General features: G+C 47.1%; 1 protein-coding gene and 1 non-coding gene across 2 annotated transcripts in view; both read right to left on the minus strand.

The window, feature by feature from the left end:
• Window positions 1-3,835: 3,835 nt before the first annotated feature.
• SVOP (SV2 related protein) overlaps window positions 3,836-22,315 on the minus strand; it is a 111,002-nt gene continuing 92,522 nt past the window's right edge. The window contains exons 12-16 of the mRNA XM_003832516.6: window positions 15,649-15,756; window positions 12,649-12,760; window positions 11,013-11,094; window positions 8,743-8,832; window positions 3,836-5,698 (exon numbers count right to left, since the gene is read on the minus strand). Coding sequence (XP_003832564.1) covers window positions 5,492-5,698; window positions 8,743-8,832; window positions 11,013-11,094; window positions 12,649-12,760; window positions 15,649-15,756 — 599 coding nt within the window. The 3' untranslated portion in view covers window positions 3,836-5,491. The remainder of the gene's footprint in view (window positions 5,699-8,742; window positions 8,833-11,012; window positions 11,095-12,648; window positions 12,761-15,648; window positions 15,757-22,315) is intronic.
• LOC112436727 (U6 spliceosomal RNA) lies at window positions 19,387-19,493 on the minus strand. The gene has a single exon (XR_003025433.1). It is a non-coding gene; the product is annotated as a U6 spliceosomal RNA (small nuclear RNA).

Here is a 22,315-nt window from a genome sequence, read left to right on the forward strand (position 1 = left end):
CTTCTCCTCCTCCTCCTTCTCCTCCTTCTCCTTCTTCTCCTTCTCCTCCTCCTTCTCCTCCTCCTCCTTCTCCTCCTCCTTCTCCTCCTCCTTCTCCTCCTCCTTCTCCTCCTCCTCCTTCTCCTCCTCCTTCTCCTCCTCCTCCTTCTCCTCCTCCTTCTCCTCCTCCTCCTTCTCCTCCTCCTTCTTCTCCTCCTCCTCTTCCTCTTCCTTTTCCTCTTCCTCCTCCTTCCTTCTCCTCCTCTTCCTTCTTCTTTTATTTTTTTTGAGCCAGAGTCTCACTCTGTTACCCAGGCTGGAGTGCAGTGGCATGGTCACAGCTCACTACAGCCTCGACTTCCCAGGCTCAGGTGATTCTCCCACCTCAGCCTCCAAGTAGCTGGGACCACAGGAGCACACCACCAGGCTTGGCTAATTTTTGTATTCTTTTTGGAGTCAGGGTTTTGTCAGGTTGCCCAGGCTGGTCTCAAACTTCTGGGCTCAAGCGATCCTCCCGTCTGGCCTCCTAAGTGCTGGGATTACAGTCATGAGCCACCACACCTGGCTTGTTTTGTTTTGTTTTTTAAGAGACAGGATCTCTCATTCTATCATTCAGGCTGGAATGCTGTGGCGCGATCAAAGCGAACTGCCGCCTCAAACTCCTGGCCTCAAGTGATCCTCCCGCATCAGCCTCCCAAAGTGCTGGGATTGCGGGCATGAGCCACTGCACCCAGCCAGGACCATGTCTTATGATATTTTGCATCCTCAGTGTTGAATAACATGTCCAGGACATGCTGGATATTCCATGCATACTGACCACTTGCCATGTTATGATCTGTAAGAGAGTTCTGATGAATAGACTTGAGAGTTTATGCACATGTCACTGCAGATGCCAGGCATACCAGCAATTGTCTGCACCACCCTGCTAAAGGGCAGGCCAATGCCACCGTGTCTGTACCTCTCCACCACTCCTTCCTGACCCAACTGAATTGAACCAGGACTCAATCCAACACTAAACTGGGCCAATCAGCTTCATTTCCTGAAGATCTGGGAGTGGGGCACTGAGCAGCTGAGTCAGGTATGTTTGCAGAGCTGGGTTATGAGGCTATGGAAGCTCTGTGCATGATTATGAATACACAGCAGCCACAAGGAAACAGATGGAAGCTAGACTCATTTCTGCCAGAAAAGGGAAGAAACAAGAGCCACAGATTCAGAGGGGCAGCTGTCTTGGGCCCCAGTGGTTTCCCAGATCCCTGTTCCTCTGAATGACACCAGGCTCTACTTTATTCCTATGCAATCTCTCTAAACTGTCAGAGTGAACCATCAGCCCATCAACAAAAGCTACACTGCAGATGCATTTTATTGAGCTCACACATCATTTGAACATTTTTGATCCAATATACTAATATTTGGAGATTTCACAGAAAAACCTAGACTCCTCTTTTGAACATTGGAAGATCTGGTCACACTGGACCCATGGTGGAACAACATCAGCTGGAAGGGAGTTGCAGCCACCCCCTGCAGACAGGGCTGGTGTTTCTCTTGTCCTTACACCTTTTCCATTTCAGTGATTTACATGCCCTGAATTTCCCCTGTAGGAAATTAACTACTGATCCCAGTCTTATAATAAAGCTCTGTTCCTTACTTTTAATTATCCTGAGTAGAATTTCTGTTCCTGGCCACGAAAACAGTGCTGATGAGAGCTCTGTGGCCAACACATCCACGGCAGGCTCCTTGCAACCATCGCCCATCCAACAGCCATTGCTATCCTTCTTCTGTGCTAACAGAATCCCAATTTTGTGTTCAGGAGGCTGTGGGTATCCCTTGGTGCTCGTAGGCCCTTCCTTCCAGCCCTACAGCAGGACTCATGCTGGGATGGGCATGACACCCAGGTCTGATCAATGAGAAGCAATGGTAAATCTGCCGGGGGACTTCCTTTTCTAACCAAAACCAACAGACTCTTCTGAAAGAAAACCTTTTATGACTGCTCCTTTCCCATTCTACCTTCTTTGAAAAGAAATATGATGTCCAGCACAGGGGCAGCCATTTTGTGACCATGAGGTTTCAAGCACAGGGTCAGATGGCCAACATGCAGGGGATGGTGAAAAGAAAAGGCAAAAAGAAGCTGGGTTCTTGATAACATTGTTGAGAGTTGAACCTTCTCTGATCTCTGCCTGGTTTTGGTTCTAATGGTTTAAGCCACTATTGACTGAGATTACTGTTCTTAGGTTGGTGCAAAAGTAATTGCATTTGGGAGGCCGAGGTGGGCGGATCACTTGAGGTCAGGAGTTTGAGACCAGCCTGACCAACATGGTGAAACCTTGTCTATACTAAAAATACAAAAATTAGCCAAGCATCAAGGCAGGCACCTGTAATCCCAGCTACTCAAGAGGCTGAGGCGGGAGAATCACTTGAACCTGGGAGGCAGAGTTGCAGTGAGCCGAGACTTCATCTCAAAAAAACAAAAAAAAAGTAATTGCAGTTTTTGCCTTTGAAAATAATGGCAGGGGAGACTCTTGATCTTATCATTCAAGGCTTTCTATTGCTTAACATTATATTAAAAACAATGAATTTCCATACTAATTTCAAAGTCAATTCCTAAGATACTGTTTCATCCCATTGTGAACACCTCCAAGGTCAGTTATATGTTTTTCAGAATACTTGAAGTACGAGAAAAACAGAAATATATAGCTCTGGCTACATTAAATATCTTTTGCCACTTTCTGAGATCTTTCCTAACTCTAAGAGAAACATGGCATTTCCATTAATGAAAATAGGAGCTTTTTGAATAGGATTGTTCAAAATTAGATACAAATGTCCTCAGCTAAAGGTCTCACATATTCAGAAGTTTGGGTGACTTTTGTGATAGCTCTTGTATCATTTGATAATATTGATTTTTTTGAAAAGGGCAGGCTATTTACAAGGCAAAGAGTTTTTTTTGTTTTGTTTTGTTTTTGAGATGGAGTCTTGCTCTGTCGCCCAGGCTGGAGTGCAGTGGCGCGATCTCGGCTCACTGCAAGCTCTGCCTCCTGGGTTCACGCCATTCTCCGGCCTCAGCCTCCTGAGTAGCTGGGACTACAGGCACCCGCCACCACGCCTGGCTAATTTTTTTTGTATCTTTAGTAGAGACGGGGTTTCACCACGTTAGCCAGGATGGTCTCGATCTCCTGACCTCGTGATCCGCCCGCCTCGACCTCCCAAAGTGCTGGGATTATAGGCATGAGCCACCATACCCAGCAAGAGTTTTTAACTTTCACTTTCTCAAGTAGAGAAGGCCCTCAACTGTAAACCCCTTTACCCTAGTCTCTGGGAAATATTCCTGCCCACCAAGCACTCTATCCCCACCAGCCCCCAGCTCCACTGGGTTATTCTAGGGTGAGGGAGCGGACATGATCATCCAGCAGCGTCTGACCAGCCGGAAGGCAAAAGAGACAAGCAAAAGTTCTGTGTTACCCAGGAGAGCTCAGCTGTCCAGAAATAATTAGAGCTACAGCCACACGTGGTTCAAGGAAATGTGGTTGTCAGAGAGAGACAGAGATCTGCCAAGCCATCTCCTCTTCAACTGCCTGGGCGGAGGGGGCTGCAGCCCACATTTTAGAGACACAGTATTGTTTGCAGTTGATTTAGAACTTGAGCTGGAAGAAGTCCCCCATCATGACATGCACACTGTTAGAAGAAAGTGTTGTCTCCAACAAGCTCAGCCACAATGTTGGCTGCCAACGGTATGTCTTTCCCCACTCATTGGAAAGGAGATTATCACACTAAAGCATTGAGATGAATTCTGATGAACAAAGGTAGGCAGACCATTAGGCTGGACTGTCACTAAGACATGATGACAATGAATAAACTTAGGCTCTTGCAATGTCCATCACTGACATGTTTTAATAAGAGATGAACGCACAAATTGGCTTCCTTGCAATGTTTACTTCAAGCAGTAGGTCTGTCTGCTCTGGCCTTTGATGGGATCTGCCAGCTTCCTCCCTCCTTGTCTATGTCCCCTGCCTTCACCATGGGAAAAAAGGGTCCAGTAAACCAAATCCCAGAAGTGATGTTGCCTGTGGAGACCAACTCAAAACCAATTGGCCTCCCCCTGCTTCCTTTGAAAACATATACATTTCACACACCTGAGTCCTCCCACCCCTCTCCACTCCACGGCAGGCTCCATGAATGGAACTCCAGGGGCTGCCTTTGTGTAATGATCAAGACGTCCCTGGACAGAGGAGCAGCTTCGCATCAGGGAATCCTGGTCCCCTGATCCCCATGGGATGAGATGGTGGGTGTAGCATCCTTCTGGTTTCTCTGCCCATTCAGCTGTCTACCCACGCACAAAACCCAAAGCCCTGGATTTTTGATTTTGTACCTGCAACCTGAGTAAACTTTTTCCCCTCAAGAGTCATCATTCAGGCCGGGTGCGGTGGCTCCCACCTGTAATCTCAGCACTGTGGGAGGCCGAGGCAGGTGGATCACTTGAGGTCAGGAGTTCGAGACCAGCCTGGCCAACATGGTGAAACCCTGTCTCTACTAAAAAGTACAGGTGGGCACCTGTAATCCCAGCTACTCGGGAGGCTGAGACAGGAGAATTGCTTGAACCCGGGAGGCAGAGTTGCAGTGAGCCGAGATCACGCTACTGCACTCCAGCCTGGGCGACAGATCAAGACTCCGTCTCAAAAAAAAAAAAAAAGTCACCATTCAGCCTGACCAAGGAGGGGGCCAGGAAAGAAGCTGGAACCATGGCCTTCGCTGCTTCAGAAGGGGAGGCCCGTGCTCTGACTTCAGCTTGATTCACTTTGGCCTCAGTCCTCAGTTCCCAGGGGGTAACGGCATTCTGAGGTTGTCACCCGGTGCAAGACCAGCTGTCCCCAGGGACACATCTGGATCTCTTGGTGCCAACAATGGCAACTCCAGAGGGGGCTGGGTGGGGGCATGTGGCTCCAGTTTGAATGCACCATGTCCATCTGCCAGAGAATCCACTGGTCAGGCTCTAGGGAGGCAAACCGGGGGGCCCCTGCCAGGAAATAGCTGCTCAGACCACACCTAGATCACCTGCAATTTCAAAGAAGAAAGCCTGGGGCTGTGGGTGTGGGAGAAACCTACTGAACAGGTCCGGTGGGTGGACAGCAGGTGTCACATGGGCCTGAGCCTGGACGGTATCTACAGAGAGATATTTTGGTTGTTCACTGAGGGTTTGGCCGGGTGACTCTGGGTGGTGTCTGATTGGTTGCTGGCATTACCAGACCCTCCTAATATGGGTAGTCTTCCCATGTAGATCCACAGGTTATGAACAAAGCTTTCACCACATATACAGAGAACCCCCTAGATCAAACATCTCCCCATCCCTGGGTGGACCTCAATGAAGATGAGCAAACTGAGTCAAGACACAAAACCCTGTTGGTCCAGGTCGTACTCTTGGGTGAGTTCTTGATGTCGGCAGTGACAATCAGTGCCCCAGTTGGGGCCTGCCAGCCCCCCAAGCTCTGCAGCCTCAAAGACCAGCTCAGTCCCCCATCGGTCACTATTCCTGAGAGCCAGAGTTCGACCTGGTAACACCTGCACCGTGCATTCCTCGGCCGACCATCTCCTGGCCCCACTCCCGGTGGCTGGACTCCTGCAGTCCTCGGCCTTTGGTCTCAATGGGCAAAAAGCAGGAGGCCAGGGCAGCCAGGAGGCAGCAGCCACTGTAAACTGCCAGAGTCAGGTACACAGAGGATTCCAGCATCACCTAGGGGAAGGAGACACGGGTCGGTGAAAGCATCCCTTCTGAAGCACAGACATCGCCAACCATCAAATAGTATTAGTAACATCAGGCCCTCTCGTGATATCTGCTTGCTAAAAAGGATCTGGTGATTCCCTCCTCTCCCCCTTTGTCCCTCTCTCTCCTTGTGACACGCCTGCCCCTCCTTTGCCTTCCTCCATGAGTAAAAGCTTCCTGAGGCCTCACCAGAAGCCAAGCAGATGCTGGTGCCATGCTTGTACAGCCTGCAGAATCGTGAGTCAAATAAATCTCTTCTTTATAAATTACCTGGTCTCAAGTATTCTTTTTTTTGTTTTTTTTGTTTTGTTTTGTTTTTTTGAGATGAGTTTCATTCTTGTTGCCCAGACTGGAGTGCAATGGCGCAATCTTGGCTCACCGCAACCTCTGCCTTCAGGGTTCAAGCGATTCTCCTCCCAAGTAGCTGGGATTACAGGCTTCTGCCACCACGCCCGGCTAATTTTGTATTTTTAGTAGAGATGGGGTTTCTCCATGTTGGTCAGGCTGGTCTCGAACTCCTGACCTCAGGTGATCCACCCACCTCGGCCTCCCAAAGTGCTGGGATTGCAGGCATGAGCCAACGCGCCCAGCCAGGTATTCCTTGAAATCAACACAAAACGGACCAACACAGATGCCATGCCACAGCCCTATGAGCTAAGTACTTCATCCCCATTTTACAAAGGAGAAAACTGAGGCTCAAAGAGGATAAGCGGTTCCTACCCAAGTTCATACAGATAATAAGGATGGGGCTGGGATTTGAACTTGGGTCTGCTAAGCTTGAGTCTGGGCTCCTTATAACTCTTCTCTCCTCTGGAACAGTGCAGTGCCTGTGCCAACTTCCTAGCTTTTGGCACATGGCAAACAACACGGCAGAGCTGAGTCCCATTTTCTTTTCTTTTGAGATGTAGTCTCGCTCTGTCTCCAGGCTGGAGTGCAGTGGTGCAATCTTGGCTCACTGCAACCTCTGCCTCCCGGGTTCAAGCAATTTTTCTGCCTCAGCCTTTGGAGTAGCTGGGACTACAGGCATGTGCCACCATGCCTGGCTAATTCTTTTGTATTTTTAAGAGAGATGGAGTCTCACCAAATTGACCAGGCTGGACTTGAACACCTGACCTCAAGTAATCTGCCCACCTCAGCCTCCCAAAGTGCTGGGATTACAGCTGTGAGCCACCATGCCCAGCCCATTTCTTCATTTGCCAAATGGGCATAGAGTGGTGTCACTTCCTAATGGGAAGAACCTGGCAGCACCTGGCACCGTGGAGGCACATGGTGAGCTCTCAACCAGCATCAGTTAGGAGTGCCACACAATGGCTAAAATCAAAGTAGAATAGAAACACTTGGCTAAACACGTCTTTAAATTCCATTTCTCTGAAATATTCAGACTTGGCAAATCTACAGAAAGCAGATGGGTGGTTGCCAGGAGCCTAGAGGAAGTGGGCAATGAGGAGTGACTGCTTAGTGGATCCAGGGGTTTATTTTGGGGTGATGAGAATGTTTTGGAACTAGATAGAAGCAGTGGTTGCCCAAGGCTGTGAATGTGCTGAATGCCACTGAATTGTTCCCTTTAAGATGGTTAATTTTGTTATGTGACGTTTACCTCAATAAAAAAGTGATTCAAACAGAAAAAAACCTGGATTTTCAAAAAGCAAAAAGACTTACTAAGATCCCTAGATACAAATGCTTCATGACACACGAAGAGTTGCAAAATTCTGCAATGACGTCTAATTATCTAATTCAAAAAGCAGGAACTGGCATATTTATTTGTTTTCCACTAAATTTTGTCGGCATACTTGTTTTCTTTCCTTTTTTTTTTCTTTTTGAGACAAGGTCTCACTCTATCACCCAGGCCGGAGTGTAGTGGAGCAATTTTGGCTCACTGCAACCTCTGCCTCCTGGGTTCAAGCGATTTTTGTGCCTCAGCCAGAATTACAGGCACCTGCCACCACACCTAGTTAATTTTTGTATTTTTAGTAGAGATGGGGGTTTCACCATGTTGGCCAGGCTGGTCTCGAACTCCTGACCTGAAGTGATCTGCCCGCCTCAGCCTCCTAAAGGGCTGGGATTACAGGCGTGAGACACAGCACCTGACCCTTCTTTCCTTTTGTTAAAAAAAAAAAATTTTTTTTGGCCAGGCACAGTGGCTAATGCCTGTAATCCCAGCACTTTGGAGGCCGAGGCAGGCAGATCACGAGGTCAAGAGATCGAGACCATCCTGGCCAACGTGGTGAAACCTTGTCTCTACTAAAAATACAGAAATTAGCCAGGCGTGGTGGTGCACGCCTGTAATCCCAGCTACTCGGGAGGCTGAGGCAGGAGAATCGCTTGAACCTGGGAGGCGGAGGTCGCAGTGAGCTGAGATCACACCACTGCACTCCAGCCTGGGTGACAAAGTGAGACTCCGTCCCAAAAAAAAAAAAAAATTCAACTTTTATCATAGATTAAGGGGTCCACTGCAGGTTTGTTACACAGATATATTGCATGATGCTGAAGTTTGGGGGTACAAATGACCCCATCCCCCAGGTAGTGAGCCCAGTACCCAATAGGTGGAATTTTCAGCCCATGACTCCCACCCTTCCTTCCCAGTCGAGTGGTCCCCAGTGTCCATTACTCCTATTTTTATGTCTATGTGTATTCAATGTCTAGCTCCCAGAGAACATGCAGTATTTGGTTTTCTGTTCTTGCATTAATTCACTCACAATTGACCACTTGTTTTCATCCACATTGTTTTTAAGCAAAACATATGGCAGCTAAAGGATTTTCTTCACAGGGAAGACGTGGGTTTGACTCCTGGATTGGCTACTTTCCAGCTGCGTGACCTTGAGCATGTCATTTTAGCCCCTGAGCCTCTGTTTTCTCATCTGCAGGCAATATTTCTTCTGTCCTCGGGTGTGTTGTTATGATAAAATGAGCGAATGCAACCCGAGGGCTCTGGGGACAGTCGGCATGTAGTAACTGCTTGCCATGCATGGGGTTTTGTCACCCCCCATCCCTCTGTATTTGGGGGCGGCACCTACCTGGGCGATGAACGGAGTGATGAGAGCACCCACTCTTGCCATGCCGCTGCAGGTGCCCAGGCCGAGGGCCCGCGTTGCCGTGGGGTAGACCTGAAACACAGCAGCCGGATATGGGCATGGGGACATGCAGGTTCCTCCCACCACTCCAGCTCCAAGCTGATAGGACCAACCTCAGGGGCAGGCCGGAAGTCAGGGCAAATCCCTCCAGTGCTGGTGACGCCCTTAAGGGACAGGGATCCTCACCCCAAAGGGCATGGGAGGCTCAACTCAGACCTAGGGCAAGAGGCTGAGCTGCGGGTGGGAACCCAGTAAAGGGGTCCACTCTGTCCTGGGGGGGCTCCCCAAAGACTCCTCCACCAGGAACTGCCACAAGTTCACAACTCAGGGGTTGCTCTCTACCTTCTTCTCATGAGTTCACCTTGAAGCCTGGGTCACAGGTTTTCAAGGGATTTCATAAAGAGAGAGATGGAAATGTTTACAGTCTCTCAGTTTGTACCCAGTAGGGGCCACGTGCTTTGTTAAGTGGCAAAGTGAGAAGGGATTGTGCATCTTCCAGCCCAAGGTAATTAAGAAGGGTACGTTTTCTCCTCTCCCTTCCCATGTCTGCTGGCTGCGAGAAGGACTCCATGGCCCTAAGCCAGAGGGCTTCTCAGCCTGGGCACTGTGGATGTTTTGGGATGGCTCATTCTTTGTCATGGAGGTGGGGGTTGCTGTGCATTGTAGGATGTTTAGCAGCATCCCTGGCCTCTACCCACGAGATTCCAGCAGCCCTTCTGCCTCCCCATGCCACCTTATGACAATCCAAAATATTCCCGGGCATTGCCAAATGTCCCCTGGGGCAAGATCCCTGGATAAGAAAGGCACACGATGCGAGGAGCCTGGGTTCCCAAATCACTGGAGGAGGAAAGCTGTCCCCCAACCTAGAACACCCATATTGGACTCTTTTATTTTATAGTATTTTATTTACTTATTTATTTGAGACAGGGTCTCACTCTGTCATTCAGGCTGGAGTGCAGTGGCACAATCATGGCTCACTGCAGCCTCGACCTCCCCGGGTTCAGGTGATCCTCCCACCTCAGCCCCACCCCGAGTAGCTGCGACAACAGGCATGTGCCACCACTCCCAGCTAATTTTTGTATGTTTTTTAGGGATGAGGTTTCACCATGTTACCCAGGTTGGTTTTGAACTCCTGAGCTCAAGCGATCCACCTGCCTCGGCCTCCCGAAGTGCTGGGTTTACAGGCGTGAACCACTGTGCCTGGCCTGGGCTCTTTTATAAGTGAGAAGCTGCTCTTGTGTCAAAACCCTCCACTTTGGGGGTTCCCTGTTACATTAGCTAACATGTTTTAACAAATGCAATGCTCAATGTAGAAAGCTTGCAAAGAATAAAAACTTAAAGAGGAAAATATAAAACTCATTCAGGATCTCAACACTCGAGATTTGTCACATTTTTATGTATATTCCTCTAGCTTTTTCTGGATTATATATTGCACATATATCTTCATTCACTTACTTATTCAGCACATACTTCTTCAGTGCATACCGTATGCATTTCTACATGATATTTCGATTCACTCAATTACATAAACAATATAGAAATATATCCTCCTTGTAAAAAATCAAAATGCCTAAATTCTCTCCTGATCTACTTCCACTGCCAGGAAAATTCTCCTCATAGGGCCCTACTATCAGGGATATCTTTGGAATGTATCTTCCAAGATATGTTCAAAAATATACACATGGAAAATAGAAAGTATTTTAAAAATACATAAATGGTATCATATCATACATATTATTCTGCAATCTGCCTTTTCCATTCAGTAGTATGTCTTAAAATCTTGTCCACATCAATACATAGACATCCACCTCATTCTTTTTTTTTTTTTTTTGAGATAGGGTCTTGCTCCATTGCCCAGGCTGGAGTACAGTGGCATGACCATGGCTCACTGCAGCCTTCAACTCCTAGGCTCAAGTGATCCTCCCACCTCAGCCTTCTGAGTAGCTGGAACTACAGGTGTGCGCCACCACAGCCTGGCTAATTTTTATTTTATTTTTTTAGAGAGAGGGTCTTGCTATGTTGCTCAGGCTGGTCTCAAACATCCAGGCTCAAGTGATCCTCCTGCCTCGGCCTCCCAAAGTGTTGGGATTACAGGCATGAGCTACCGCGCCCACCACCTCATTCTTTTTAATGGTTTCTGGAAGCAGAGCATCCCCCACAGCCACTCTCCCCCCACTGCCCGTTCCCCAGCAGCTCCCAGACACCCCTCCTACCTCAGGTGTGTAAACATATGCCGCTTGAAAGCCTCCAGAAATAAACGCTCTTGCAATGAAGAGTAACAGAGTGAGCACATTTCTAGGAGGAGGATAAAGGCAGATGATGGCATTTTTTTCTGTCTGCTTGTTTCAGCATAGTCCTATCTTCCCAGGCAGTATCAATGCCCTAGCAATTGGCAAAGGTTACCCCTCCCCAACGCTCATTGATACAGACATGCAGGCACACATATTTCAGTATCATCGTGACAGTCCTGCTTTTGTAAGTTAATCATTCCTCAAAGTACCAGGCTGAGAGATGGGAACACCTGTGGTGCCCAGGATGGGCACAAGATTAGGGAGAAGTGATATAAATAGTGGAAAGCTCAGACAGGAATTTGGCTGGGGGTGGAGCAGGAATTGAGCCAGGGGCCAGCTGAGCTGGGGAAAGTAAACCACTATTTAGTATTCTTAGGATAATTCTGATCCCAACCCTCTGTCCCATTGTTCCCATAAATGTCCCAGAACACTAACATTTCAGGGTCGAAGCTACATCTCCCAATCTTCCTCAGACCAGGAGGTGGCCCACAGATTCCTCACTAGGTGTGGTCTGGGGCCTCTCAGAGATCAATAGAGGCATAAGCCATTTCTATATTTTGAGGCTCTTGGCAAATGGAAAAATGGAGAAATGTTAAAACGGGATTACAAAACGGTCTATTTGAAATATTTCCATTGAACAAGTTAACAGTTTTAACACATATATAAATAGCTACATTTATGATCTCATTGGGAGATGATATCAAAAGTCTAAATATGGCATCATTAGAGCAAAACTGGGGCCAAAGTTCTCCCCTGACTACAACCCCCATCAGAGACCCTGATCTTTTATCCAGTTGTGAGGCAGCCATGACCCTCAGTCCTAATGAACACCTACACCTTTACCTGTATCTGCACCCACTCCTGGGCCTGCACTGACACCTGCACCCCCACTTGTACCCACACTTGGGCCAATACCCGCACCTGGGCCGGCACCCACACCCTACACCCACACTTGGGCCTACACTCACACCTGGGTCTGTACCCCTACCTGCACCCACACCTGCACCCATACTTGGGCCAATACCCACACCTGGGCCTCACCCACACCTGTACCTACACTTGAGCTTACACCCACATCTGGGCATGTACCCCACCTGTACCCACACTTGGGCCAATACCCACACCTGGGCCTGCACCCACACCTGCACCCACACCTGGGCCTGTACCTATACCTGCACCCATACTTGGGCCTATACCCCCACCTGGGCCTATACCCACACCTGTGCCCACCCTTGGGCCTACACCCACACCTGGGCCTGCATCCCCACCTGCACCCACACTTGGGCCAATACCCACACCTGGGCCTATACCCACACCTGTGCCCACACTTGGGTCTATACACACACCTGGGTCTGCACCCATACCTGGGCATACACCAACACATGCACTCACACCTGTACCTGTACCCATATTCACACCTACACCCACACTTGGGCCTGCACCTCCACCTGGGCTTACATGAACACCTGGCCCGCACATCTACCTGGGCCTGCACCCACACCTGCACCCACACCTCCACCTGTGCTCAAACTCATACCTAGGCCTGCAGATCACCTACCTTCCAACACAGATAAACAGCAGGAGGCTGCAGAAGGAGAAGATAACAAAGCACAGGGCCATGGTCTTCTTGCGCCCCAGGCGGTCAATAATCCACAGAGTCACAAGGACACCTGGAAGGGGAGTGGGGAGAGATAGGCAGCTTCCGATGTGATTCCCAATGCCCTCCACCCTCGTAGCACAGCCTGTATCATCCCTAAGTCACTAGACTTAGTGACTCACTTCTAATGACTAGAAGACAGCAAAAGTGATAAGATGTCACTTTTGAGGTCAGGTGATAAAAGACTGTGACTTCTGTCTTGGTGTTCTCTTTCCCTGGCCCTTCTCATATATTTGCTTTGATGGAGAAGGCCACTTGGCAAGGAACTGAAGGTAGCCTCTGGCCAACAGCCAGCAAGGAACTGAGGCCCTCAGTGCAAAAACCTTCAAGGAATGGAATCTTGCCAGCAACCATGTCAGTAAGCATGGGAGTGGATCCTGCTCCAGCTGAGCTTTCAGATGAGACTACAGATCCTGGGCCAATGCCTTGATTGCAGCCACATGAAATATGCTGAAGTAGAACACCCAGAGAAGCCACAACAACTGTGAGATCATAAGTGTGCATTGTTTTAAGCCACTACATTTTCGGGATGATTTGTTACCTGGCAATAGATAACTAACTCAGGCACCAGCAGGAGCCTGAATGATGACATTCACTGAATCCAGGGAACAGAATGCCTGGGTTCTAATGCCTCATTTTCCCTTTAACTTGCCATGTGGTCTTGGGCTAGTCCCTTACCTCCTCTGAGCCTCATTTTCTTCTTCTATAAAATGGGCCTAAAAAATAACACACTCTACCTCAGTAGAGGCAGTATAGCATAGTGCTTATTAGTAATAATAATAACTGAATTTGAGCTAAGCATTTTTACATCTTTTTTTTTTTTGACAGAGCCTCGCTCTGTCACCCAGGGTGGGGCGCAGTGGTGCATGTGATATCAGCTTATTGCAATCTCTGCCTCCTGGGTTCAAGCGATTCCTGTGCCTCAGCCTGCTGAGTAGCTGGGACTACAGGTGCACGCCATCATGCCCAGCTAATTTTTGTAGTTTTAGTAGAGATGGAGTTTCATCGTTTGGCCAGGCTGCTCTCGAACTCCTGACCTCAGGTAATCTGCCTGCCTTGGCCTCCTAAAGCACCAGTATTACAGGCATGAGCCACTGTGCCCGGCCCCATTTTTACATCCATAATCTTGTTTAGTCATCAAAACGATCCTCTAAAATAAATGCTATTAATTTATCGAATAGCATTTTTCCACAGTTATTCAGTCAATGAGCACCTACTGTGTGTCAGGAACTGTTTCAGGAGGTTGGGGCACATTAATGAACAAAACCAAATAAAACAATACACATAGTAAATAAAGAAGAATCTGGGTTTCAGAGAGGTAAAATCACAGAAATGGTGACTGCTTCCAGTTACAGAAATGTCATGTAATGTGACTTTCTTAAAGTCACAGAAATGGAGATTGCAAATGCTGAGTTTAACTTCTGAGCCTTCATTCTTACCTACTAAGCTATGTGGGGAAAGGGTTTTAGAGGAAAGATAGACAGTGTAGTAGGGGACTGAAGACTCTGAATTCTAGGGTGGCAGCACAGGTCTTAGCCCTGCCTGCTGTGGGGTACTCAGTATCGTAGTTGGGTTTTCCCAGAAGCAAACCCTGAGACAAGGATGCAAGTGCAAGGCATCGACTTCGGAGGTAATCCAAGAAAGGACCAGCAGGAGAGTGGGGAAGTAAATTTGGGAAGGGAAAGCAACAAACAAAAGGTGGGTATCAAGCAGTTGCCCACTACTGTGGGCAACTGGAGCTGAATTCCACTGGGGGGACTCAAAAGCCAGCATAGAACATGCGCCTTGGAGTTTTCCTGCTGATGGGCAAGGACGCTGGGGTATTTGTCCACCAAATCCCACAGTATTGTTTAAAGGCTGCTCCCAGGTGCTAACTCCTTGGCACTTCCAGCTACCTTGCTTGCTTTTAGATACAGACACTTCTCATTCCTTCTGAGATAGTCTTCAGGCACAGAATCCTGGCAGTTGCAAGTTGCGGGAACAGTTTCTGCTACACTGGGCAAATTATGTCACCACTCTGAGCCTCAGTTTCTTCAGCTGTAAAATGGGAATAACTAAACGACTTCACAAGATTAAATAAGATTGCATCTGTAAGACATTTAACACAGGCCTTGGCATACAACAGGTACTCAATAAATACTAGAAGTTATTGTAGTTGTAATAATTATTCCTCTTAAAAGAAAAAAAGATAGATCACCTTTGCATCATGTGCAGGTTTGGATTTTTGACACTCTACTGTTCCTTTCCAGTGTGCCTGGTGTTGGAGGATGATTCTCCATGGGTTTCTCATATTTCTACACATCTTATGAGCAGAGGGATCAGCTGCCCTTTTGGTCCAGGCTACCATGTCAGAGTTGTTTGTACAGCAAACAACCTTGGAAGATAGGGATACTGTTTCCCTCTGGAGCAAAGGGCAGGTTGGCTTATTGTCCAATATAATAAAGATAATGTCTCCCTTAGGGAGGTTTCTGGCAGGCTATTATAAAATATTTGGGTTCCCTAAGCTTGGGGTTCCCCAGCTGTGTTGAAAATCCATTGCATGTGTAGCCTCCACGTGGGTCCTTCCTCATCATCCCCATGGGACTTGGGGGCAAGGGAAACAGTCACCAAGGTACTACTCAAGCTGCTTGCTATAATAGTCTTTTGTCTCTGACCCAGGAGTCTCATGTCTTCTGCCAGCATGCATGAAACTGGGCAGCTTAACTTGACAGTCTTCAAGTAGGGTAACATCTCAGCCCCTTCACAGTTCTTGACAACTTATAGTTAAGGATTGAAAAACAAAGTCCCTCACTGACTAAAAATGGGATTTGCTTCCAGGTAGGGTAGACAGAGCCACCAGCTGAACAATTGCCATATTCCCAGGCTTGCCTCACACAGCTTCACCTTGCACAGGTCCCTCACCTGGAAACTCAGAGAGGGTGGTCCAGAGCAAGTCCATGTAATCCTCCTCACTCAGGTACTCGCAGGCCAGGCTGCATTTTGCCTCTACAGCCTTCTTCCGACTGGAGACTGGGGTTGGGAGAGAGAAAGAGAGGGGGAGTCATATCCAGAGTCTTGAATCACACCTTCCTGCTCCCCATACCTCCTTCCCTGGGGTGATTCAGTTTAGACGCCATAGAAAGAGCCCAGACTCAGAGACAGACAGATTCATGTTTGAACACCAAGCCGCAGTGCTCCAGCTTCATCTCTCTAAGTGTGAGTTTCCTCATAAAACTGGGGCAAATAAAAGCACCATGCAAAGGGATTGAGAGACTGAAAGTGGGCTATGCGTATGAATGTGCTTAGTCCAGAATTGGCACGTAGTAGGCACTTTAGTGGCAGACAGACTCTAGGGTGGCCCCCATGATCCCCACTTCCTGGTAGTCATATTCTTGTGTAATCCCCTCCCCTTGATTGTGTAGATGGGGCCTGTGACTTGCTTCTAGCCAACAGAGTACAGCAAAGGTGACAGGATGTATGTGATTGCATTACACAAGACTGAAATGCCCATTGTGCAGGACTGTCTCTTATGCTTTTCCTTGATGACTATGAAGGAGCAAGTGGCCATGTAGGTGGCCTATGTGGTGGCAAGGAGTGGAGGGAAGCCTCTAGTTGCTGAGGGCAGCCTCAGTTGACAGCCAGCAAGAATTTGAAGCTCTCAGTCCTACAACCACAAGGAATTGAATGCTACCAACAACCAACATAGGTGGGGTGGTGGGTCCTTCCACAGTTGAGCTTCCAGATGAGAACACAGACCTCCAGTCCTGGCTGATGCCTTGATTGCAGCCTGGCAAAGGACCCTGCTAAGTTGTGTCCAGACTCCTGACCTACAAAAGCTATGAGATGATAAGTGTGTGCTGTCTCAGGCCACTAAGAAACAACACACGTTTATCATCTCATAGTTTCTGTAGGTCAGGAGTTTGTGGTAATTCTGTTATGCCCAATAGATAACTAATACATGGTTATCACCTGTTCCTGTCCCTCACCATCTACCCCTAACCTTTTTATTGAAAGCGAATTGGAGTGGAACCCAATGGCCAAAGAGGTGATGGAAACAAGATCTCATCCCTGTTCCAGGCAGAGTTAATAAAGAAGGATGAATGTTACATTGCTCCCTTCCTGACCTTGCTTTACTCTCAAACTATGGGACTAATCTCCTAAAGATAGAGGTGAAATGGTCTGAAATGTGTCCCTCCAAAATTCATGTTGAAACCTAATCTCCATTGTGTTGGTATTAAGAGGTAGGGACTTTGGGGAAGTGATTAAGTCATGAAGGCTCTTCCATCATGAATGGGATTAGTGTCTTCATTAAAGAGGTTGAAGGGAGCTCCCCAGCCCTTATGCCATCTGAGGACACAGTGTTTGCCCCTTTTATCATGTGAGGATGCCACAAGAAGATGCTGTCTATAAAGCAGAGAGCTCTCCCCAGACACTGAATCTACTGGTGCCTTGATTTTAGACTTCCCAGCCCCCAGGACCGACAGAAATAAATTTCTGTTGTTTCTAAGTTACCCAGTCTAAGGTATTTTGTTATAGCAGTCCAAATTGATTCGCACACCCTATCTGAACCAGCCATTTAACAGGCAAGACTCAGAGAGGGTGAGTGTCCCCCAAAGTTGCTCCACCTACACTTTCCCCATCTCAGTTGTGGCATCTCCATCCTTCCAGTTGCTCAGGCAGAAAGCCTTGGAGGTATCCTTGACTATTCTCTTTTATTATACCCTACGGCCAACCCATCAGCTGTTCAACCTTCAAAATATATTAGAATAGGATTGGCCACATCTCATCACTGCTGAGACAGAGCAGGGACCCTGTCTCAGGAGGCTTCTGCCCACCACCCCCAAACATGGAAATAAAGGAAAATCTTGAGTCCCTTCAAGAGAAATACCAGGCACCTAGCTAGCCTTGAGAAGTAACTGAAGAACTTAATAAACAGGAAGGTAAAAATACCTTAAAATAATAGCCACCCAAGAAGGTTAGAGCCACAGGATGTTTGGTTCCCTATAGAAAGTAAAGATAACATCTTAACATATGTCCCTGAGTTGGTTTCAGAAACCCAGAATCCACCAGATGGAAAATGCTGACCACCATTGAGTAGACATAATAGATAAGGGAGAACTGAGGACCCAACTCTGACCACTGCCCTTGATTATAAATCTTTTCCTGAGGGGCCTAGAGAGAGTCAGGCCCACAGGCCAAACCTTAACACTCCTTCCTGCTGACCTCAAGTTTTTGAAAAAGCCTTCCTTTTTCTACCAATTACAAATCAAAGAATCTCTAAGTCCACCTGTAAGGCCCCCTGATACTCAAGATATCCCAATTTCAGGGTCCAAACCAAGGTATAGTTTCCATGGATTGACCTATGATTTTGCCTGTAACTTCTACTTTCCTAAAATGTACCCCTGCCTTTAAAAATCCTTGTTTATAAGCCATCCAGGAGGTCGGATCTTCAGTGTGAACTGCTTGTTTCTCCTTGCTTGGCATCCTGCAAATAAATGCCCTCCTTTCTCCTACTGCAAACTTCAGTGTAGATGTTTGGCTTTACCGTGCCGGGGGAGGTTCAGTTCAGTAATACTGCCGCCATCTTGGTCTGAGCCATCGTCAACCATCCTCTCTCATCTGGATTACCAAAATAACCTTCCAACTAGTCTACCTGCTTCTACGCTTGTACTCACTTTCTCCCCTGACCTCTCCACCCAGCCATGGTCTATTTCCAACACGTCAGTCAAAGGGATACTTTTTAAACCTAAGTCAAATCACTGTTATTCCTCTGCCTAAAACTCTGCAATGACCTCCCATGACACATAGAGTAAAAGCCAAAGTCCTTCAAAAATCTTTAAGGCCCTATATTATCTGGCACTTAACACATCCTTGATCCCACCTTCTACTTCTTCCCCTGTTGCTCCACTCACTCTACTCCAGCACACTGGTCTCCTTGCTGTTCCTTTGGCAAGTAAGGCATGCACCTGCCTCAGGATCTTTGCACTGGCTGATCTCTCTTCCTGAATTGCCCTTTATCCCTCCCCATGATGAATTTCCTCACTTCCTTCAAGTCTTTGGATTTCACCTTCTCATTGAGGCCACCCTGACCATCCTATTTAAAACTTAACTCTAACCACTGCCCCTTTATCTGCCCTACATTCCTGACCTTTTTTTTTTTTTTTGAGACAGGGTCTCACTTTGTCACCCAGGCTGGAGTGCAGTGGCACAATCACCGCTCACTGCAGCCTTGAATTCCTGGGCTCAAGCAATTTTCCCACCTCAGCCTCCCAAATAGCTGGGACCACAGGCACACACCACCAGGCCCAGCTAATTATTGTATTCTTTGTAGAGATAGGAATTTGCCACATTGCCCAGGTTGGTCTCGAACTTCTAGCCTCAAGCAATCCTCCCTCCTCGGCCTCCCAATTGCTGGTATTACAGGTGTGAGCCACCACACCTGGGCTTGTTGCCATCTTTATGTTCATGAGTACCCAATGTTTAGCTCCCACTTATAAGTAAGAACATGTCGTATTTGGTTTTCTGTTCTTGTGCTAATTTGCTTAGGGTAATGGCCTCCAGCTGCCTCCATGCTGCTGCAAAGGACATGATTTTGTTCTTTTTTATGGCTGTGTAGTATTTCATGGTGTACAGGTACCATATTTTCTTAATCCAATCCACAAAAACATGGAATGCTTCATCAATTTGCATGGAATCCTTGTGCAGAGTCCATGCTAATTTTCTCTGTATTGTTCTAATTTTAGTATATGTGCTGCTGAAGTAAGCATGTGTGAAAGACTTTGAAATGGGCAAAAATGTCTTGTAGTTGTACCTTTATAGGTTACCTTCACCTGTCATTGTCTTTGAGCTATGTTGTAGAAAAATGATAGTAATGTAAGTGATTCTAGTATTAATACATAGAAATGCAAATAGTGCCTGGTGGTGATGCAGTTGACTGCCCTAAACATATTGACCAGTTTTGCCTCTAATTGTAAATTCACTTCAGCATTTCTGATTGCCTGTATATGTGTTTGCTTTGACTTCTCCTTTGAACCAGTTGTACCCTCTTATTTGTGTTAGTAGACAATTCTCTTTGGGTCTCTGACATTTCTGCATGTTTTGAGTAGACGCGCTGACTACCTTTGTTCTGGACTATATTTTCAAGGATATTTGTTTAGCAAACAGCCTTGGAAGAAAGAGAATGTCTCCCCTTGGCTCAAAGAGTAGTTTGCTTATGGCTTTCGAAGATATAATGTCTCTCTCCAGAGCAAAGGACAGGCATGCTTACTGTCTAGTATAAAAGGTTGGGGTTCCCTAAGCTTAGGGATCTTCTCTTGTTACACAACTCAATACTTTTGTTGGTATTGCCTGCCCCTCTTCATGTTACCCTGGGGGATTGGGGGCTTGAGGAACTGGTGTAGGAAAATGCCGATACTCTGGCTACTGCAATTGCTATGAGTAATATGGTCCTTTGTCTCTGACCCAGGAGTGTTGTGTCCTCTGCTAGCACCTGTGGGAGCTGTGAAAGGCTAACTTGTCAGCTTGCAAATAGGTCACACTCAGACTTTAAGTAATTCTTAACTGATTCATTTATTAATTAATGAGTTAATTGAAGTCTGTCATGTATTAATTTTATATTTGTATGAGAGGCATGATTATACCTTTTGTTTAAAATTTTTCCTTTAACTCATCTATCACCTTGTAATATACTATATAATTTCTCATCATGCTATTGTCTCCCCTTCCCCCCAAATATAAGCCCACAGGGCAGAAATATTTGTCTTTTGTAATTAGAATTCACTGACGTATTCTAATGACAAAGACTCTCTCTCTCTCTTTTTTTTTTTTTTTTGAAAGAGGCTCTCACTCTGTTGCCCAGGCTGGAGCAGGATTGTGCAGTGGCACAATCTTCACTCACTGCAACCCTCCACACCTGCAGGCTCAAGTGATCCTCCCACTTTAGCCTCCTGAGTAGCTGGGACCACAGGCACACCAAGTCAGGCTACTTTTTTGTATTTTTTATAGAGATGGGGTCTTACCATTTGCCCAGGCTGGTCTTGAACTCCTGAGCTCAAGTGATTCACCTGCCTCAGCCTCCCAAAGTGCTGGGACTAAAGGCATGAGCCACCATGCTCAGCTGACAAAAAACTCTTTTTTTTTTTTTTTTTTTTTTGAGAGAGAGTCTCACACCATCGCCCAGGTTGGAAAGCAGTGGTGCTATATTGGCTCACTGCAACCTCCGCCTCCTGGGTTCAAGCAATTCTCCTGCCTTGGCCTCCCGAGTAGCTGGGATTACAGGCACATGCCATCATGCCTGGCTACTTTTTGTATTTTAGTAGAGATGGGTTTCACCATTTTGGCCAGGCTGGTCTCAAACTCCTGACCTCAAGTGGTCCACCTGCCTCAGCCTCCCAAAGTGCTGGGATTACAGGTGTGAGCCACCATGCGCAGCCAACCCCCACACCCCCCTGACCCCCACCATTTTAACCAAACTTTTGTCAGGCTCCTCTGAGTCTTTTTAAAAATTCATCCTCACCCTTGGGCTCTGTCTAGTTTTGACAAGATACTGCTGAATCAGTCTAGCGAAAATGCACACCTTTGATATTTTTGATCCAATTCCTCACCCCCCACCCTTGATTTCTTATCACCCTGGCCTGTGATGGGGTTCAGGACACGCCAACCCCCAAATATGGCACCTTGGCATTTTGAATATTTTAAGTCAAAATAATTGGAGAAACAGCATGTGGAGAAGGGGCCTCTGACCTTCCTTTGCCCCTCACCCCTGAAGCAGGTCATAAAACCCAGATGGATTTTCTGATTTTTTTTTTTTTTTTTTTGAGACAGAGTCTCACTCTGTCACCCAGGCTGGAATGCAGTGGTACAATCTCGTCTCACAGCAAGCTCCGCTTCTCAGGCTCAAGTGATCCTCCCAGTTCAGCCTCCCAAGTAGCTGGGAACACAGATGCACGCCACCACGCTCGGCTCAGTTTTTGTAGTTTTGATAGAGACAGGGTTTCAACATATTGCCCAGGCTGGTCTCGAACTCCTGAGTTCAAGCAATCTGCCCGCGTCAGCCTCTCAGAGTGCTGGGATTACAGGCATGAACCACCATGCCCGGCCATTTTATGACTTTATTTTGAAGCAGATCATAAAACCCTCAGGTGAGAGGTGCCCTGCCTATACCCAGAGAAAAAGAAAATCCTTATCTCCAAAGACACAGGGACAGAAAAGAATCTGAACAGGCCTTGCTGACTTTCCCCCAGTTTGTTACCACTAGGTCACACTCTTCGTCCTGTCATATTTCTCTACGACTCTCCACTGTTCATCAAATCTGGCACAAAGATACTCAGGCTTAACCATTTCTCCAGGTCTTCCTTTCCTTATGAAGGCTCCTATGCCACATCAAACTTAGATGAAATACGTTCATATGCTTTTCTTAATCTGTCTTTTGTTATAGGGGCCTCAGTCATAAAACCAGGATGAATAGAAGGAAAGATATGCTTCCTCCCCTATACTTGCCTTCAGCAATAGTCCTTTTTAAATATTTATTTAGTTAGTTAGTTAGTTAGTTAGTTAGTTAGTTAGTTATATTTTTAGAGACAGGGCCTCG

Source organism: Pan paniscus, chromosome 10, assembly GCF_029289425.2.
Source record: "Pan paniscus chromosome 10, NHGRI_mPanPan1-v2.0_pri, whole genome shotgun sequence".
NCBI lineage: Eukaryota > Metazoa > Chordata > Mammalia > Primates > Hominidae > Pan > Pan paniscus.